Source organism: Macaca nemestrina, chromosome 14 (assembly GCF_043159975.1).
Source record: "Macaca nemestrina isolate mMacNem1 chromosome 14, mMacNem.hap1, whole genome shotgun sequence".
Lineage (NCBI taxonomy): Eukaryota > Metazoa > Chordata > Mammalia > Primates > Cercopithecidae > Macaca > Macaca nemestrina.
The window spans coordinates 41,777,302-41,796,711 of record NC_092138.1 but is presented as its reverse complement, the minus strand read 5'-3'; the positions used below and the strand labels follow the sequence as shown (position 1 = coordinate 41,796,711).

The 19,410-nt window shown below is 37.0% G+C and overlaps 1 protein-coding gene across 3 annotated transcripts in view; it reads left to right on the top strand.

The window, feature by feature from the left end:
• The window catches only part of LOC105489109 (histone-lysine N-methyltransferase SETMAR-like), a 50,154-nt gene that overhangs the window by 6,923 nt on the left and 23,821 nt on the right, over positions 1–19,410 (top strand). For 2 of the 3 annotated variants that reach the window (XR_011613057.1, XM_071078866.1), the window contains exon 2: positions 715–762. The exons of the other annotated variant lie outside the window; for it this stretch is intronic. Coding sequence is in view for 1 of the 2 variants with exons in the window: in XM_071078866.1 (XP_070934967.1) it covers positions 715–762 (48 nt within the window). In the remaining variant the exon portion in view is untranslated. The remainder of the gene's footprint in view (positions 1–714; positions 763–19,410) is intronic. 3 annotated transcript variants of the gene reach the window in all.

Sequence of the window (19,410 nt, the reverse complement as noted above, 5' to 3'; positions counted from 1 at the left end):
ACCTGGGAGTTTCTGGATAAACTGGGATGGTGGATCGGACGTAGGGAAAACAACTAGAAACTGAGAGCTTGATTAGATGGGATTAGACAGATAAGTATCAGATTTCTGAGAGTGAGGTGAATTGAGAACTTGCTATGGAGATAGCTTTACCTGGAGATAAGTCTCTTTATACATACAACATTTCTATTTGGCATTTATGTGAGCATGTGTCTTCTGCCCACGTGCGTGCCCTTTCCTCTCTTTCCTCTGCCAATGCACATTTATTGCCTGCATAAGTCTCTTCAACTCCATCCTCCTCTTGTCTCTTCTTTTTTGACTCTCTTACCTACACCAGCCCTATCCAGTTTTTTTCCTTTTCACACCTGCCTAGCGCTCCTTTCCTTAGTGACTTATGCATACTTTAAAAACAAATATGCTGTTTTTATTAAATAAAATTAGACACTTAATTAAATTAAACATATTTTATCAAGTATTTTACTAACATCAACAATAATTTTAACAACAATAAATATTTACATTTTTTTAAAGTGTAGTCAATAAAGCCTAATCTAATAATGAAAGAGAAAGGAGAAGAAAGAAAAACCAGGAGAGAATAACTTGCTACCATATAAAATGGTAATGCAAACAACATCTGTTATGTGTGTGTGAGCATCAGTAAAAGCTGGCTATGTTTCTTCTACACTTTGAATCTATGGTAATGGTATATTTTTACAGGCATACCTTAACGATGGTGCAGATTCAGTTCCAGACCACAGCTATAAAGTGAGTATTGCAAAAAAGTGAGTCATAGAAATTTTGGTTTCCTAGTGCATATAAAAGACATGTGAATATTACACTGTAGTTTAAGTGTACAGTCGCTCTATGTCTCAGAAACAATGCACATACCTTAAGTAAAAAAAATACTTTATTGGCCACGTGCAATGGCCCATGTCTGTAATTCCAGTGCACTGGGAGGCCAAGGACAGAAGATTGCTTGAGGTCAGGAGATCGAGATGGGCCTGGGCAATGTAGGGAGATGCTGTATCCCCCCGCCAACAACAAAATAGCCCGGTAGGGAGGCACACACCTGCTGTCCTAGCTACTCAGGTGGCTGAAGAGGGATGCTTGCTTGAGCCCAAGAGTTTCAGGTTGCAATGTGCTATCATCATGCCACTGCATTCTCATGTGGGTGACAGAGGGAGACCCTGTCTCTAAAACAAACACAGAAATAAAAAACCATTTTTTGAGTAGCTAGGACAGCAGGTGTGTGCCTCCCTGCCTGGCTATTTTGTTGTTGGGGGGATACAGCATCTCCCTACATTTCCCAGGCTCATCTCGATCTCCTGGCCTCAAGCAATCTCTGTCCTTGGCCTCCCAGTGCACACATATGCTAATAATCTTCTGAGCTTTCATGAGTCAAACTCTTTTGGCTGGTGAAGGGTCTTGCCTCTATGATGATGGTTGCTGACCAATCAAGGTGGTGGTTGCTGAAAGTTGGGCTGCCTGTGGTAACTTCTTAAAATAAAGTTTATGGTTTCTTTGTTCTTAAAATAATACAACAATTAAGTTTCCCTTATAGACTGACTCTTCATTTCGGGAAAGATTGCTCCATAGCATATGACGGCATTTGGTAGCATTTTACCCACAGAAGAACTTCTTCCAAAATTGAAGTCAATTCTCTCAGACCCTGCCAATAACTTATTAACTAAGTTTATGTATATTCTAAATCTTTTGTTTTCATTTCAGTAATGTTTGTAGCATCTTCATCAGAAATAGGTTCTTTCTCAAGAAACCAATTTATTCACTCATCTATAAGAAATAACACCTCATAAATTCAAATTTTATCATGATACTGCAGCCATTCAGTCACATCTTCAGGCTTCGCTTCTTTCTTTGAAACATTTTTATTTCTAAATTTTGTGGGTTCACAATAAGTGTACATATTGATGCATTACATCAGATATTTCAGTAAATGCATGTAATGTATAATAATCCCACCATGGAGAATAGGGTATTTCTCCTCACAAGCATTTATTATTTGTGTTACAAACAATCCAGTTATACTCTTTTAGTTATTTTAAAATGTAAAATTAAATTATTTTGACTATAGTCACCCCGTTGTGCTAGCAAATACTAGATCTCATTTATTCTTTCTAGTTTTTGTACCCATTAACGACCTCCACCTAACCCCCATCTCCTCACTACTCTTACCAGCCTCTAGTAACCATCCTTCTACCCTTTATCTTCATGAGTTCAATTGTCTTCATTATTAGTACCTATAAATAAAGGAGAATATGTGAAGTTTGTCTTTCTGTATCTGGTTTATTTCACTTAACATAATAACCTCCAGTTACATTCATGTTGTTGCTCATGACAGGATCTCATTCTTTTTTATGGCCCATAGTACTTTGTTGTGTATATGCACTACATTTTCCTTATCCATTTATCCACTGATGGACACTTAGGTGGCTTTCAAAATCCTGACTAGTGTGAATAGTGCTGTAATAAACATGGAAGTGTAAATATCTCTTTGATATACTGATTGCCTTTCTTTTGGGTATATACTGAGGAGTGGGATTGATAGATTGTATGGTCACTTTATTTTTAGTTTTCTAGAAATGTCTAAACTGTTCTCCGTAGTGGTTGTACTAATTTGCATTACCACCAACAATGTACAAAGGTGCTTTTTTCTTACATCCTCTCCAGCATTTGCTATTGCCTGACTTTGGGATAAAAACCACTTTAACTATAACTCATTATAGTTTGGACTTGCATTTCTCTAATAAAGAATAATTTTGGGTACTTTCTCATGTACCTGTTTTCTATTTGTATGTCTTCTTTTGAGAAATGTATATTCAGATCTTTTACCCTTTTTTGAAATGGATTATTAGATTTTTTCCTGTAAAGTTGTTTCAGTTCCTTATATATTTTGGTTATTAATCCCTTGTCACATGAGCAGTTTGCAAATATTTTCTCATATTTCATGGGTTGTCTCTTCACTTTCTTGATTGCTTCCTTTGTTGTATAGAAGCTTTTTAACTTGACACGATCTCATTTGTCCATTCTTGCTTTGGTTGCCTGTGCTTGTGCTGTTGCTCCAGTAGTTTGGCAAGGGGGAGGGAGTGGTGCCCAGTGGCTTTTCTGCTCCCACAGTTCAGTGAGTGCAGGGGTCGGGGTAGCAACCAGTGGCTTTTTTGCTCCCATAGTTTGGTAAGCAGGAGGGAGGGTTATAGCTCTTTTACTTCTGTTGCCCACGGCTCAGTGAGTTCTAGGTTTTTGTCTCACGATCAAGAGCAATAAGACATGTGAACAATGGAGAGTGAGGAAGGCAGATAAAATTTTTACTGAGCAAAAGTATTTTACTGAGCAACAGAAGGAAAGTTCTCAGCTCTGAGAGGGAATCATGAAAACTAGTAGCCATCTGTGAGGCTGAGTTTGGGGTTTTTATATGCCTAGAATGGGGAAATTCATGCTGATTATTCCATGAGTAGTCTTGGAAAAAGCATCATTCAATTGGTTAAAAGGCATCATCCAGAAGGAACGAATTGAGATAGAGTGGGTAAGATGAGGTTGGAAATTCTCACCCTGGTCATGGACTCTATCTGGAACTGGCAGCTCAGTCCTCAAGTAGAAGATCATGCCCTACTGGGGACCCAACCCTGTCTGTCCAGGAATTTTTCTTTCTTTTATCACTATCAATGCCCCTTCTGAAAAGGTACATCTAACTGCTGTTAGGATAGGGACAATGACCACTCTAATTGCTTCATGCAAACAGGTGCCATTGTTTTGGGAAAATGGAAGTCAGATCTTTTTTGGAGGCCACCTAAGGGTCTCCAGTAAAAAGGGAACAATCATTCAAGGCTCCACTTGCACAATCATTTGGAGTTTGATTGCATTTACACAAGAAGAAACAAATTTTACAGGCAGGTTAAGTATGCAAGGACAAAAATATGAGTAATATAAAATGAGGAGCTAAAAAGGGAAAACATCTAATGCCAGAGATAACAGAAATAAGAAGTAAAATAAAATAACAATTCTGAAAACAATCTTGTGGCCAGAATGGTTTCACCCTTGTGAAAGAAATTACATCTTCTGTGGGGGAGGGCAGTTAAATTTTAGAAGAGAGAAAGCTGTTTAGAGACGTAGATAATCCCATGGGTATTCAGGATTAAAGGGTACTTGGCAAAGATGCCTTATGGTGAGGAACAGAAGGAAGATGAGGACAGCAAGCATAAGCAAGACTATGAACAGGATATCTATGGAGGTTAATTATTGACTCTTATCTTCTGTGATCTTTAGCTTGACATCTCCAATTTCTTCACACTAGTGCTTCTGGTGCTCCTCTGAGTCATTAAAGGTGACTCTCTCAGTTTCCCAGGCCTTTACTAAAGTATGATAAATCCTAGAATATATTCCAGTGACCTTTACTGCTGAAGAAATAGAAAGAAGTAAAGTGTAACGTCCTTCCCAACCCAGGCCTAGAGAGGGAGAAAGAGAGGAAAGAGGTTTTACCAGCACTAAGTCCCCTGGGTTGAATAGAGGTGGCCCGAATTAATGGGATTGGGCCTCCAACAGCTTTTTAGCTCCTGTTGGAAATGGGCCAAAGAAGATACATGTTTAAGCAAATCAGAGGTTTCTTCATCTAGCAAGAAATCATTCATGAGAAAAAGCCATCCATACATCATTTCACAGGGACTTAAACTCAGCTTCAAAGGGGTGTTTCTGACACATGGTAGGATCATGGAAAAAAAAAGTAATCTAAGGGAGATGAGTCTCTTGAGATAGATTTCTGAGGTGCCTTTTGATAATATCATTTGTCTTTTCTACCTCTCCTGAGGATTGTGGTCTCCAAGTAGAATGAAATGGTTATTGTATCCTTAGTACCTTTGAGACCCCTCTGGGTGACAGCTGCCTTGAATGAGGGGTCATTATTGCTCTGGAGGTACTTAGGGAGTCCAAATCCAGGAATTATCTCATTAATTAGTACTTTTATCACCTCAGAGGCGTTCTCTGTTCCACATGGAAATGTTTTTACCCAGTTAGTGATGGTATCTACGTATGCCAGGAGGTAGCAGAAACCCCTTATCTTTGGCATATGGGGGAAAATCATCTGCCAGTCTTCCCCCAGGTAGCCTTGCATTATTTGGGTTCTGGGTTAGGGAGAAGCCATCACTTTAGGAGATTATGTTTGAGGCAAGCCTCACAAGCATTAATAACCTATTTTACCATTTTTAGCAGAATTTATCTGAGGAAAAACCTTTGGGCCAATCAACAGGTTTTATCATTTTCTAGGCAGAAGGCTAGGTGCAAGATTATAAGAATGTTCCATTGGCTGGAAGCTGGTAGATGAAGTTTGCTGTCCTCTGATTGTAGCTATTCTAGGGTTGAAGGATGAACCCTTGAGAGGTGACCCATTCTATTTACACAGGAACATACTGAGGTTTTATTTCTTTTATGTAGCCCTCCCAGATCAGAGGGACCTCAATAAATCAGAAACCTGGGGGCTTCTCACTGACGATTTAGCTGCTTGATCTGCCACTTCACTTTCCTCCGCTATTTTACCCATCCACTTTTGGTGACCTTTACTACGTATTACTGCTAGCTGCCATGGAAGGAAAACCAAATATAATAGTATGTTAATTTCCTAATGATATTTAATGAGAGACCCATTAGCTGTGAGAAAGTCTCTCTCTTTCTAGATATTGGCATGGGCATGTAGGACTAGGAAAATGTGCTTAGAATCAGCATAAGGGTTAACTGCTTTCCCTTTGTTTAATTCAAGCACTATCATGAGGGCAATTAGCTCAGCTGTTTGGGCACCTGTGCCTGAGGAGAGCAGTGCACTCTCAATAGTTTCATTCAGGGTGACTACTACACACCCTACTTTATGGATTGCTTGTTCTACAAAAGAACTTCTGTCTGTATAGAGAGTAGAGTCTAGGTTATCTAAAGGGGTTTCTTTGAGGTCCTCCCTGGCCACACAGGCTTCCACTGCTATCTGTTCACAGTCATGTTCAGGCTCAACAGCTTACTCTAGGAGGAAGGTAGGGAGGGACAGGTTCTTAACTGAACTGTCAGTCCTTTCAATAGCAGAGCTTTATATTTGAGGAGGTAGTTGTTTGTTAGCCAGAAACTCCCCTTAGAAGTCAGCAGTCCTGCCACATTATATGGGGAATAAATGGTTACATTATTCCCTATGGTTAACTTAGTAGACTCTTCCACAAGCAAAGCTACCACTGCAACTACCTGGAGGAAGGCTTGTTATCCTTTAGCCACCAAACCAAGTTCGTTGGTTAGGTAGTCTACAGGCTGCTGGACTGGACCTCAGGCCTGGGTTAGAACTCTGAGGGCCATTCCATTCCTTTCTGATACATAAAGATTGAACATCTTCCCCATGGGAAGACTAGAGGCTGATGTCTCAAGCAAGGCTTGTTTCAGTTGTTCAAAAGCCCTTTTAGCCTTTGGTTCCCAAATTACAGAGTGAGTCTTAGCTGCCTGAATTTTCTTTATTAGGTGATATAAGGGATGAGGTATCTCACTATACTCAGGTATTCATAATGTGCAGAATCCTGTAATGTCCCCAAATCTCCTCTCTTGTTTAAGGGTTTGGGGGAGGAAAAAGAAGGATATAGGCTTAATCTTTTCCTTTTCAAGTGCCCTGGTCTCCTCTGACAAGACTATATCTAGGTACTTCATTGGAGTCTGACAGAGCTGACTCTTAGACTTTGAGACCTTATGTCTTCTGTTAGCCAGAAAATTAAGAACATGATTGCCCTCCTGAGATACTTCCTCAGCTGAAACACAGGAAGAATGTCATCTACATATTGTAATACTTTAATCTGAGGATAAGTTCATGCAGTAATTCAGTAGAGCTATGACCTGTTTCCAGTTTAACTTAATCCATATTTCTGGTTTGTCATTTGTGAAAACAAGAAGTGTTTACCCCTCCAAGACTTTGCACAGTCTTCAGAACGAGTTATGAATGAATACATATAAAATAGCTAACACCAAATACCAACTCCATATGATGTACCTCTTTAGTACAACTAAAATTATCAATAAATCTCTCAGAAATAAAGGTCAATTTTCAAATTCTTTCTTTACCTTTTAATAGTTATTTATTATTGAAAATAAGAGGCCTTCTCTATGTATTTTTTCTCATTAGCATAGATAACATCAGCTTCTAGTTTGAAGCCCTAATTAGATTATGAGTAGATTTTCCAAGGGGAAGTTGTTGGGTTTTATTTTTTTTTTCCCACCATTTCCAAGCAATACCCTCCCCTCCCCACACCCCCACAAAAAATTGACACTTTATGATCATTTCATTTCTAAAGTTTTGGTAGCATTGTTAAGAATCTGTGTATAGAAGGCTCCAGCATATAGGCAGAATAATTCCTGTTTAATAAGGGATTGATCAATTAAACATAAACATTGATAGAAAAACACTAAAGGGCAAGCTCTTTCAGGCATTTGTCTTGGGTACAGGTATTATTTTTAATTGCCATGTTACTGCAAATATCTGAATCCTGATATGTTTCTCTTGTAGAAATATTTGAGCAGTACAAATAATTCCTAATCCTTTATTTACTTTATTATTGGGATACACAGAAACCTGCAAGTTTCTGTACCAAGTCTTCAATTACTGTAAAGCTGCTATTTCCATATTTAGTACCAAGCATATCTGATAAGAAATCTGATTGTTATGTCAGTCTTTTTTATTCTTTTTTCTTATAGGTTTTCTAAAATATTTTCAAAGTTAAAAAAAGTACATCTCTGAAGTTACAGTTTAGATAATGCAATGGATGACAGATTTTTGTCATCTTACGTAATCTGGCAAGGTTCCCACAATGTGAAAATTGCTTATGTAGTCAATAGGTAACAATATTGGACCCACCTTTTAAATCACATCATGAGCGAATTACATTAACTCTTCAAAACTATTTATTTAATTAAATGTCAGAAACCCCTGGTATTTACAGGCTGAAACACCATGGTGAAGTATGCTGCCAGGCACACAGTCAGTATGCTGTGGGTGAACTGAATGAGAATTTAACATGTAATGCTTTATTTCTCATTCTCTGCCTCATCCTCAAGCGAGATTTAAAATTCTATAAGATTTTAGAAGATCCTAGCAGGTCTCTACATGGACTCAGCCTACATATATTTTATGAAGTAAGTAATATTGATTTTTAATAAAAGATATAACCTTTCTCCTCTAATGTAACTCAGATCATTTAAGATATTTATTCTCAAAAGGGCTAGATCTATTTCAAGGAGACATTTGGTTCGGTCTGTTTCAAAAATAAAATCTTGCCCTGAAAAGGATGTCCTCATGACCCTGAGTTCATATATATACTTTTCAGAGCATGTAATTTGATAAAGATTTGTTTTTGGTATTTATTGAACACTATAAATAGTTAAAAGAGCTTCCTAAATATGTAATCTTTAATAGGAGTTGGGAGCTGCACATTTTCTTCCTTAAAATGAGAAATGAAAAAAATGTATAGCTTACAGGTAGAATTTTTAAAAATAAAATTACTCTTTTACACATTTTATTTCATAATCAAGTTTCAAAAATATGCATGCATAGATCACTTTTTTAGGAAAGATGCAGTTGTATTCCCTATTTATTTTTTCCTTGTATGGCAATTGTATTCCATATATATTTTATCCTTATATGTAATTATATAAAATTAATATTTATTTATTAGAACAATACATTTCTTAAAATGGCTTAAAGGCAATGTTAAAATGTAAAATCAGGTACTGGCCAAGATGGCTGATTAGAAGCAACTGAGATCTGCAGCTCTCATGGAGAAGTATGAAAATGCTAGTGAATTCTACACCTTCCACTGAGATATCCAGGTTCTCACATTGGGACCAGCTAGGCAGTCAGCGTGACCCATGGGAACAGGGAAAAGCAGGGTGGGGTGATGGCCCACCCAGGAGTGACATGGAGCAAGGGGAGCTCCCACCCCCAGCCAAGAAAGGCAGTGAGTGATTGTGCCTCCCGCCCAGGAAACCACGTTTTTTCCCACAGATCTTTGCAACCCATGGATCAAGAGATCCCTGCATGAGCCCACGCCACCAGGACCTTGGTTCCAAAGTACAGAGCTGTGCAGACTCTTGGCAGCTGTTTGGGCATGCATGGAGATGCAGGAGTTTTTGCATACTCTGGCCCGGAAATTCTAGTGAGACAGGAGATCTGTCCATACCTGTAAGAAGGAGGCTGAAGACTGGAAGCCAAGTGGCATTGTTCAGCAGGCCCCACTACTACCACACCTCACATGTTAAGGCCCACTGACTTGGAATTCCAACTGGCCAGTGGCAGCAGGCGAGAGACTGCCTGAGATGACCCAGTTTGCAGTGAGGGAGGGACAGCCACTATCTCTGCACATCCAGTCAGTCGTCCTGGCCTGCCGGCTCCAGAGAGTCTGGGTGGTCTGGACAGGAAGGAATTCCCTACAGCACAGCACAGCTGCTATGGCAGATCATGGCCAGACTGCTTCTTTAAGTGGGACCCCAATACATCTCTCCTCACTGGGCAGGGCCTCCCTTTGGTAATTTCAGCAACTCTAGCCAGGCATTTTTGGAGAGAACTCTTACACTCCTAGGGCAGAGCCCCTGGGAAGAGTAGTGGCGGCAGTCTCTGCAGTTCAGCAGATTTAGCCTTTCCTGCCTGCTGGCTCTGGAGAGTCCATGTGTTTTTCCCAATGTGGCACACTCCTCTGCCAAGTGGCAAACAGACTGCTTCTTCAAGTGGGTCCCTGATCCTGTTCCTCCTGACTGGGTGAGACCTCTCAATAGGGGATTCCAGACAGCTCCTGCAGGAGTGTTTGGGCTAGCATCAGGTCAGTGCCTCTCTGGGTTGGAGCTTCCAGAGGAAGGAGCAGGCTGCCATCTTTGCTGTTATGCAGCCTCCACTGGTGATACCTACAGGTGTGGGAGAAACCCAGGTGATTAGGGTCTGGATTGGACACCCAGCAAACCATGGCAGCCCTACAGAAGAGGGATATGACTGTTTAAAGAAAAACAAACAGAAAATAACAGCAACAACATCAATAAAAAAGATCCCATAAAAAACCCATTCGGAGATCACCAGCCTCAAAGATTGAAAGTAGATTAGCCCACAAAGACGAGAAAGAACACAAAAATGCTGAAAACTCAAAAAGCCAGAGAGCCTCTTCTCCAAATGATTGCAACACCTCTCCAGCAGGGGCACACAAGTGGACTGAGATTGAGATGATTGAATTGACAGAAGTAGGCTTCAAAAGGTGAGTGATAATAAACTACACTGAACTAAAACAGCATATTGTAACCCAATGCAAAGAAGCTAAGAATCACGATAAAACATTACAGGAGCTGATAACCAAAATGGCCAGCTTAGGGAGGAACATACATAACCTGATAGAGCTGAAATATACAACATAAGAACTTCACAGTGCACTCACAAATATCAATAGCCAAATAGACCAAGTGGAGGAAAGAATCTCAGAGCTTAAAGACTATCTTTCTGAAATAAGACAGGCAGACAAGAATAGAGGAAAAAAGAGTGAAAAAGAATTAATAAAACCTCCAAGAAATATGAGATTCTGTAAAAAGACAAAACCTACGACTGATTGATGTACCTGAAAGAGACAAGGAGAATGGAATGAAGGTGGAAAACATACTTCAGGATATCATCCTAGAGAATTTCCTCATCTTAGCAAGACATGCCAACATTCAAATTTGGAAAATCCAGAGAACCCCAGTAAGATACTACATGAAAAGTCAACCCCAGGACATATAATTATCAGATTCTTCAAGGTTGAAATGAAAGAAAAAATGTTAATGGCTGCCAGAGAGAAAGGCCAGGTCACCTACAAAGGGAAGCCCATCAGACTAACAGTGACCTATCAGAGAAAACGATAAAATCCAGAAAAAATTGGAGGCTAATATTCAGCATTGTTAAAGAAAATAATTTGAAATACGGAATTGTATATCTAGCCAAACTCAGTTTCATAAGCAAAGGAGAAATAAGATCCTTTTCAGACAAGCAAATGTGGAGGTAATTCATCACCACCAGACCTGCCTTGCAAGAGCACTAAATATGGAAAGGAAAAATCATTACCAGCCACTACAAAAACACACTAAAGTACACAGACCAGTGACACTATGAAACAACTACAAAAACAAGTCTGCAAAATAATCAGCTAGCATCATGACAGGATTGAATTCACACATAACAATATTTACCTTAAATGTAAATGAGCTAAATGTCCCAATTAAAAGACATAGAATGGCAAGCTGGATAAAGAGTCAAGACTTACTGGTGTGCTGTATTCCAGAGACCCATCTTACATGCAAAGATGCACATAGGTTCAAAATAAAGGATTTGAAAAAAGTTTCCCAAACAAATAGAAAATAGAAAAGAGCAGGTGTTGCAATTCTAGTTTCTGAACAGACTTCCAACCAACAAAGATCAAAAAATACACAAAAAAGCATTTAATAATGGTAAAGATTTCAATTTAACAAGAAGAGCTAATTATTCTAAATATATATGCACCCAATATAGGAGCACCCAGATTCATAAAGCAAGTTCTTAGAGACCTACAAAGAGACTTAGACTCACACAGCAATAGTGGGACACTTGAACACCCCACTGACAATGTTAGATTATCAGGACAGAAAATTAACAAAAAATATTCAGGTTCTGAACTCAGCTCTGGACCAAGTGGACTTAGTAGATATCTACAATACTATCCACCCCAAAACAGCATAATATACATTCCTGTCATTGACACATAGCGCTTACTCTAAAATTGATTACATAGTTAGAAGTTAAACACTCCTTAGCAAATGCAAAACAGCTGAAATCATAACAGCCTCTTTGACCAAAATGCAATCAAATTAGATTAAGAAACTTGTTCAAAACCAAACAATAACATAGAAATTGAACAACCTGCTCCTGAATGACTCCTGAGTAAATACCTAAATAAAGGCAGAAATCAAGAGGTTATTTGAAAATAATAAGAACAAAGAGACAACATATCAGAATCTCTGGGATGCAGTTAGCAGTGTTAGAGAAACATTTGTAGCACTAAATGCCCACATCTAAGAGGTAGAAAGATCTCAAATCAACAACCTAAGATTACAATTAAAATAACTGGAGAACCAAGAGCAAACAAACACCAAAGTTAGCAGAAGATAAGAAATAACCAAGATTAGAGCAGAATTGAAGGAAATAGAGATACAAAAAAAGTTTCAAAAAAATTATTGAATCCCAGAGCTTGCTTTTTTAAAAAAATTAATAAAATATATAGACTACCAGCTAGACTAATAAAGAAGAACAGAGAGAAAAATCAAATAGACGTAATTGGAAATGATAAAGGGGATATCACCACTGACCCCACAGAAATACAAACAACCATCAGAGAATACTATAAACATCTCTGTGCATATAAAGTCGAAAATATAGAAAAAATGGATAGATTTCTGGATGCATACACCCTCCCAAGACTGAACCAGGAAAAAACGGAATCCCTGAATAGACCAATAACAAGTTCTGAAATTGAGGCAGTAATGAATAGCCTGCCAACCAAAGCCAAGGACCAGGCAGATTTAGAGTTGAATTCTACTAGAGGCAAAAGGAGGAACTGCTACTATTTTTTTCTGAAACTATTCCAAACAATTGAAAAGGAGAGACTCCTTCCTAACTTATTTTATGAGGCCAGCACCATTCTGATACCAAAACCTGGCAGAGATATGACAGAAAAGAAAACTTCATGCCAATATATCTGATGAACATCAATGCAAAAATCCTCAATAAAATACTGGCAAACCAAATGCAGCAGCAAATAAAAAGCTTATTCACCACAATCAAGCCAGCTTCACTCCTGGTATACAAGGCTAGTTCAACATATACAGATCAGTAAACGTAATTCATCACATAAATAGATCTAAAGGCATAAAACACATGATTATCTCAATAGATGCAGAAAAGGCCTTCAATAAAATTCAACATTCCTTCATTTTAAAAATGCTAAATAAACTAGATATTGAAGGAACATACCTCAAAATAATAAGAAACATTTATGACAAACCCACAGCCAATATCATACTGAATGGACAAAAGCTGGAAGAATTCCCCTTGAAAACCAGCACCAGACAAGGATGCCCTTTCTCACCACTCCTATTCAACATAGTATTGGATGTTCTGGCCAGGGAAATCAGGCTAAAGAAATAAAGCCTATTCCAATAGGAAGAGAGAGTCTTGTTTGCAGATGACATGATTCTGTATCTAGAAAACCGCATAGTCTCAGCCCCAAGGCTTCTCAAGCTGATAAGCAACTGCAGAAAATTCTCAGGATAAAAAAATCAATGTGCAAAAATTGCTAGCATTCTTATACACCAACAACAGGCAGCAGAGGGCCAAATCATAAATAAACTCCCATTTACAATTGCTACAATGATAATAAAATACCTAGGAATACAACTACTGCTCAAAGAAATCAAAGAAGACACAAGCAAATTAAAAAAAAAATCCATGCTCATAGATGAAAAGATTAATATTGTGAAAATGACCATACTGCCCAAAGTAATTTATAGACTCAATGCTATTCCCATTAAACTACCATTGACATTGTTCAAAAGATTAGGAAAAATATATATATATAAAACCATAAAAGAGCCCGTGTATTAGCTCATTTTTACACTGCTGATAAAGACATATCCGAGACAGAGCAATTTACAAAAGAAAGAGGTTTATTGGACTTACAGTTCAACATGGCTGGGGAAGCCTCATAATCATGGCAGAAGGCAAGGAGGAGCAACTCACATTTTACGTGGATGGCAGCAAGCAAAGAGAAAGCTTGTGCGAGAAACTCCCATTTTTAAAACCATCAGATCTCACGAGACCCATTCACTGTCACTAGAACAGCACAGGAACGACCCACTCCCATAATTCAATTATCTCCCACCAGGTCCCTCCCACAACACGTGGAAATTATGGGAGCTACAAGATGAAATTTGAGTGGAAATACAGAGCCAACCCATATTATTCCATCCTTGGCCCCTCCCAAACCTCATATCTTCACATTTCAAAACCAGTCATGACTTCTCAACAGTTCCCCAAAGTCTCAACTCATTTCAGCATTAACTGAAAAGTCCACACTTCAATGTCTCATCTGAGACAAGGCAAGTCCCTTTCACCTTTAAGTCTATAAAATCAAAAGAAAGTTAGTTACTTCTTAGACACAATGAGTATACAGGCATTGGGTAACTGCAGCCATTACAAATGGGAGAAATCGGCCAAAACAAACGGCTACAGGTCCTAAGCATGTCCAAAATCTGGGGACGGAGGGCAGGGGTGGCAGCCAAATCTTAAAGCTCCAAAATGATCTCCTTTGGCTCTCTGTCTCACATCCAGGTCACGCTGATGCAAGAGGTGTGTTCCTATGGTTTTAGGCAACTCTGCTTCTGTGGCTTTGCAGGGTACAGCTTCTCTCCTGGCTGCTTTCATGGGACTACAGTAATTCAGACCAGATGTTCCCAAGTGAATACTTACCCAGAAATGACATCTCCAACAAAAAACTAACAACCCTGGCATTGAACCTCTGGAGCCCATGAACTCTGTTTCTAAGCAGCTTATGTAGATCTCTTTTTGCTAACAAAAGCTTACCTTAGCCTTCCCTCACCAAATGCACTATTCAATGCATTGCAGATTATAATCTTTATGTCTTATTTTTTAGTAAACCTAGTATAGTTAGAGCTAATTTTATCTAGTGCCATTTTTTTAAGTTGACAAAAGTAAAGAATAGTTGTGCAATTAGTGAACAATAGAATATCTCAGCAAAAAAGGAAACTAAAAAGAGGCCAAGGAGAAAATCTAGAAATTAAAAGCATAACATCTGAAATTAAAAAGAAAAATCACTGGATGGGCTTAACAGTAGATTGGAGACAACAGAAGAAAAAACTTTAGATATTAATAGAAATGATCCAATCTAAAGAAAATAGTGAAAATATATTGAAAGTAAACATATTATCAGATTTTCAGTGACTGCTAAGACATTATTTTCAAAAAGAGCCTAACATATGTACAAATGGAGTACACAAAGAAAAGGATAAAGAGGATGAGACAGAAAAGGTGATTGTAAAAATATTATTCCAAAACCTCCCAAAGTAGCTGATAGACATAAGACTTAAGAAGCTCAGAAAATCTCAATACAATAATAAGTTAATAAAGAAATAACTATAACATAGCCTATTATAGCCTATCACTTACAGTTAAATAGAAAGATGGAAGAAATCACAAATGCAAGGAGAGATTAAATGGCATATGCAGGAGAACCAGAATGACAATAATTTATTAGAAATAATGAAAGTCAGGCAGCATCTTTAAAGTGATAAAAGAAACGCAAATCTGTCAAGCCATAATTCTATGTCCACTGAAACTATATACCCAAAATGAAGGCAAAATAAAAACCTTCTCAGGTATGTAAAAACAGATTCTAGAGCCAGCATTACTGCAACAAAAAAACTGTTTAACAGAAGTTATTCAGGCTGAAGAAAGAATAAATAAAAGTTTACATGTCTGTGAGAAAAAAGATTTCCATAAATGGTAAATTTTAGAAAATCAAACACTATTTTCTTCTGAATATTTCCAAGTACATACAAATGCTTAAAAACTATGGTTTAAAAATTAACACACGTATAAATAAAATAGGGTCAAGCACATTTTTTCTGTACAGAGCCAGATGGTCAATTTTAGGATTTGCAGGCCACTCCCACTCAGAGTGTCTGTTGCATATTCATTCACCTCTTCCTCCTCTTGCCTCTTCTCCTTCCATCTTTAAAAATATACTTCGTAAAAAATTTAAAAGTTATTCTTAAGCGTGAAGCCATACAAAAAAATATCACACCAGATTTGGCCTGTAATCTGTACTTCGTCTATGTGTGAACTCTTGCATAAAGGACAGAGGTAAAGGGGCATCAGAATTACAAGATTATTGTATTTTATGTGAAGTAATACAAAATTATTATAATTAACATGTGAAAAGTTAAAGGTGAATATTTTAATCTATCTAAAAATACAAAGCAAAGAGTAGATTACTAAATGCCAATACATCAAATATGTCAACGCATTTAAAATAACTGAAGTCATTTTATGTATATTCTCTGACCACAGTAAAATTAAATGAGAAATTTAGAACAAGAAAATATTTAGAGAAAATATTTAAACATTAGACCATAAAGCATCTATATAATCTCTATTGATAAAAATAGCAATAACCAGTTTATTTAGAAAAAAAATAAATTGCTAATGAAAATAAAAGATATCAACATTTTGAAGATTCAGCTAATACAGTGCTCAGAGGAAGTTTGAGAGCTTTAAATATTCATATCATAAAAACCAGCTCTAAAATCAATGACACTGTTTTTCTTAAGAATGCTAGGAAAAAGAGCAAATTAAATTCAAAATAAGAATACAAAAGAGAATACATGTAAGAGAAGAAATTAATTAATTTGAACACAGACAATAAATAAAACGTGTTAGTCTTTCTTTGAAAAGATTAACAATTTGACAGCCCTGAGCTAGACGGTAAGAAGAAATTTTACATCATCCAGCTGAGTATAAAATTATATATTTCTTATTCAAGAGATACTCCACAGAGTCATAATTTTAGTAGTTCTCTATGAACATCTTTATGAGACACTAAGGAAACATCCTTGTGTCTAATCATGTTATTATTTTACTGGAATATGAAATGAGAATTTAAAATATTTCCTCTGAGTTGTAGAAGTAGTAGGCCTGGCACTTTATTGGCCACCATGAGTTCTGTGACCACAAAACATACACATAGATTAATTAAATTGTGTGGTTAGGTGTATTAGTCCATTCTCACATTGCTACCAAAAAACTACCTGAGACTGGGAATTTATGAAGAAAGGAGGTTCAATTGATTCACAGTTCCACAGGCTGTACAGGAAGCATGGCTGGGGAAGCCTTAGAAAACCTACAATCATGGCAGAAGGCAAAGGGGAAACAGGCACATCTTCACACGGTGGAGCAGGATAGAGCACAGGGGGAAGTGCTACACACTTTTTAACAACTAGATCACAGGAGAACTAACTCACTATCAGGAGAACAACAAGGGGAAGTCCACTCCCATGATGCAGTCACCCGCTACCAGGCCTGTCTTTGACACTGAGGATTACAATTTGATATGAAATTTGGGTGGGGACACAGAGCCAAACCATATCATTAGGTGATGTTAAAATATGAGAACTTCTTTCCATTTGTCTTGTGGCTCTTGTAGTAACACAGCAAGGTATCATACGCTACAAGTAAAGGAGAAGCTGAAATCTCTTCTAGAGAAATAGAAAATTTCAGTTTCAAAAAAGTAGAAAGGATAAACTCAAGGAATGAAATCAACAGCAACCCTCACACGCCCCAAGGAAGTACTAAGTTACAAGAATGAACAAACTGAAAGCTAGCCATGATTACAGCTGGAAAAGGGCAGTGTGTTCTAAAAAGATGGATTAACAAGTATATGAAGCATGAACTATTTCCACTATATTTTACTTAGCAAACTGTCACTGTTTGAGGAATCTTGCTGGGTCCTTGTCTTCCTATTTGCATCTTGCTACCACTTAACAGGACTACTTGACAATGATCCTTACTCTGTCCATACTGCTAGTGGGAATACAGTATGAAAAATATTTTCTGGTATAGTATTATCTGTTGTTTTCTCCAATTAATTGTATTAAGAACAATTGGAAGTTATAAGGAGACATTGAAAATCCTTCAAGAAAGTGTATGTTAGTGAATACTATCAGTTCTTCCTTAAGCTTAACTTGAAGGATATTACATCTTTTTTCACTTTTTACTTCCATGAACATGATTTATTGGTTTGGAATTACATATCCTCTTATAATACACAGAAGGCCACTGATGTTCTGTCATTACAAGCTTGATTGTTGAAAATTGGAAGGATCCTTTTGACATAGTCTTTTTTTTAGTAAAAGTACAATTGGATTTCATTTTAAAAATAAAATCTTATAAAATTTGTACTTGAGACATCATCAATTACTAACACTATATTGGTCAAGCCTATGGAGATATAACTATTTTTCAAAAGAGAAAATACTCACTATTTGCACTCAACTTGTTTTGAAATTAGGAAAAGGACTTTAATTAGTTTTCTGTCCAACTATTCCCATTTTAAGCACGTTGGACATCTAAACACAATCTTATATGCCTTAGTCAAAATGAGAAGTGAGCTTAGTACCTTCAAGTATTTGTTATTCTAAATATCTTGAAAAGATATTTATGTGTGTACATATTTATATTTACACATGCATGTATATATGTGTACATATCTATACACATGTGTGTATACCCATATATATATATACATATGTGTGTATATATACATAATGTATACTTATGAAATATTATTACTCAGAAAATAGAATAGAATATGCAACAGAACAGTTATTATTTCACAGTGCAACCTTGGAAAATCATTCTCCTCTAATTAATTTTGTCTAGCCATGCCGACCAGTTTTATGTTTTTGTCCACTCATACTGTCAAGGCCAATGAAACCAAACCTAGAGGCAGACTGAAGGCCTAGAAATATCTAGAATGCCAAAAAAAGTAAATTTTTTTTTAAAAAGGAGCAAACTCTAAGTTTCTAAAAATTTTAGAGGCAGCCTTTCTTCCCAAAATTTTCCTTAAAGACACAACATGACTTATTAACCTAGTAAATTATTTGGAGATGGAATGTTTCACTGAACAGTGAAGTGTGAATATTATGACCCTGATACTAACCTATAGATGATGATACAAAGGGCAATACTCTGAAATAAAGTTTTTAAAGCTAAATTCTGTTGTTGTATTTTCTCATATCTATGGGCAAGCTTTGTACTCCTGATGAATGGCTGAAGATTTTTGCCAGGTTTCTACCATTTGGTCATTTTCAAGTTCAGTCCTGTTTGCAATCTCTTTGTCTTTAATTTAGCTAAATCCACTTTTGATACATAATGTAACTACATGATGTCACCCAGAACCTGATTAGTCATATTCCAAACATGTTCATCCAGTTATGTCCATTCAATATTATTATCATCCCATATTAGAAGTTCTTATATAGCCTCTGAACTTGACAATAATTATGCCACTTTTTGGTGGAAATCAATTCTTTCACTTTTAATTTTTTTTTTATATAATCTACATTTGTATCACTTTTTGCAAGTTATTCAATGAATCTTGTCATTACTGGTTGATGTTACCCCACTGAACTTGTTATCAATGATGTATGCCAGAGGTTCTTAAATATTTTAGTCTCGGGGGTTTTTGCAAAAATTAAAATTAATTTTAAATATTTATTAATTGATTTGATAACTATAATAAACTAATTACACATTATACAGAATACAGTTTAGATGTA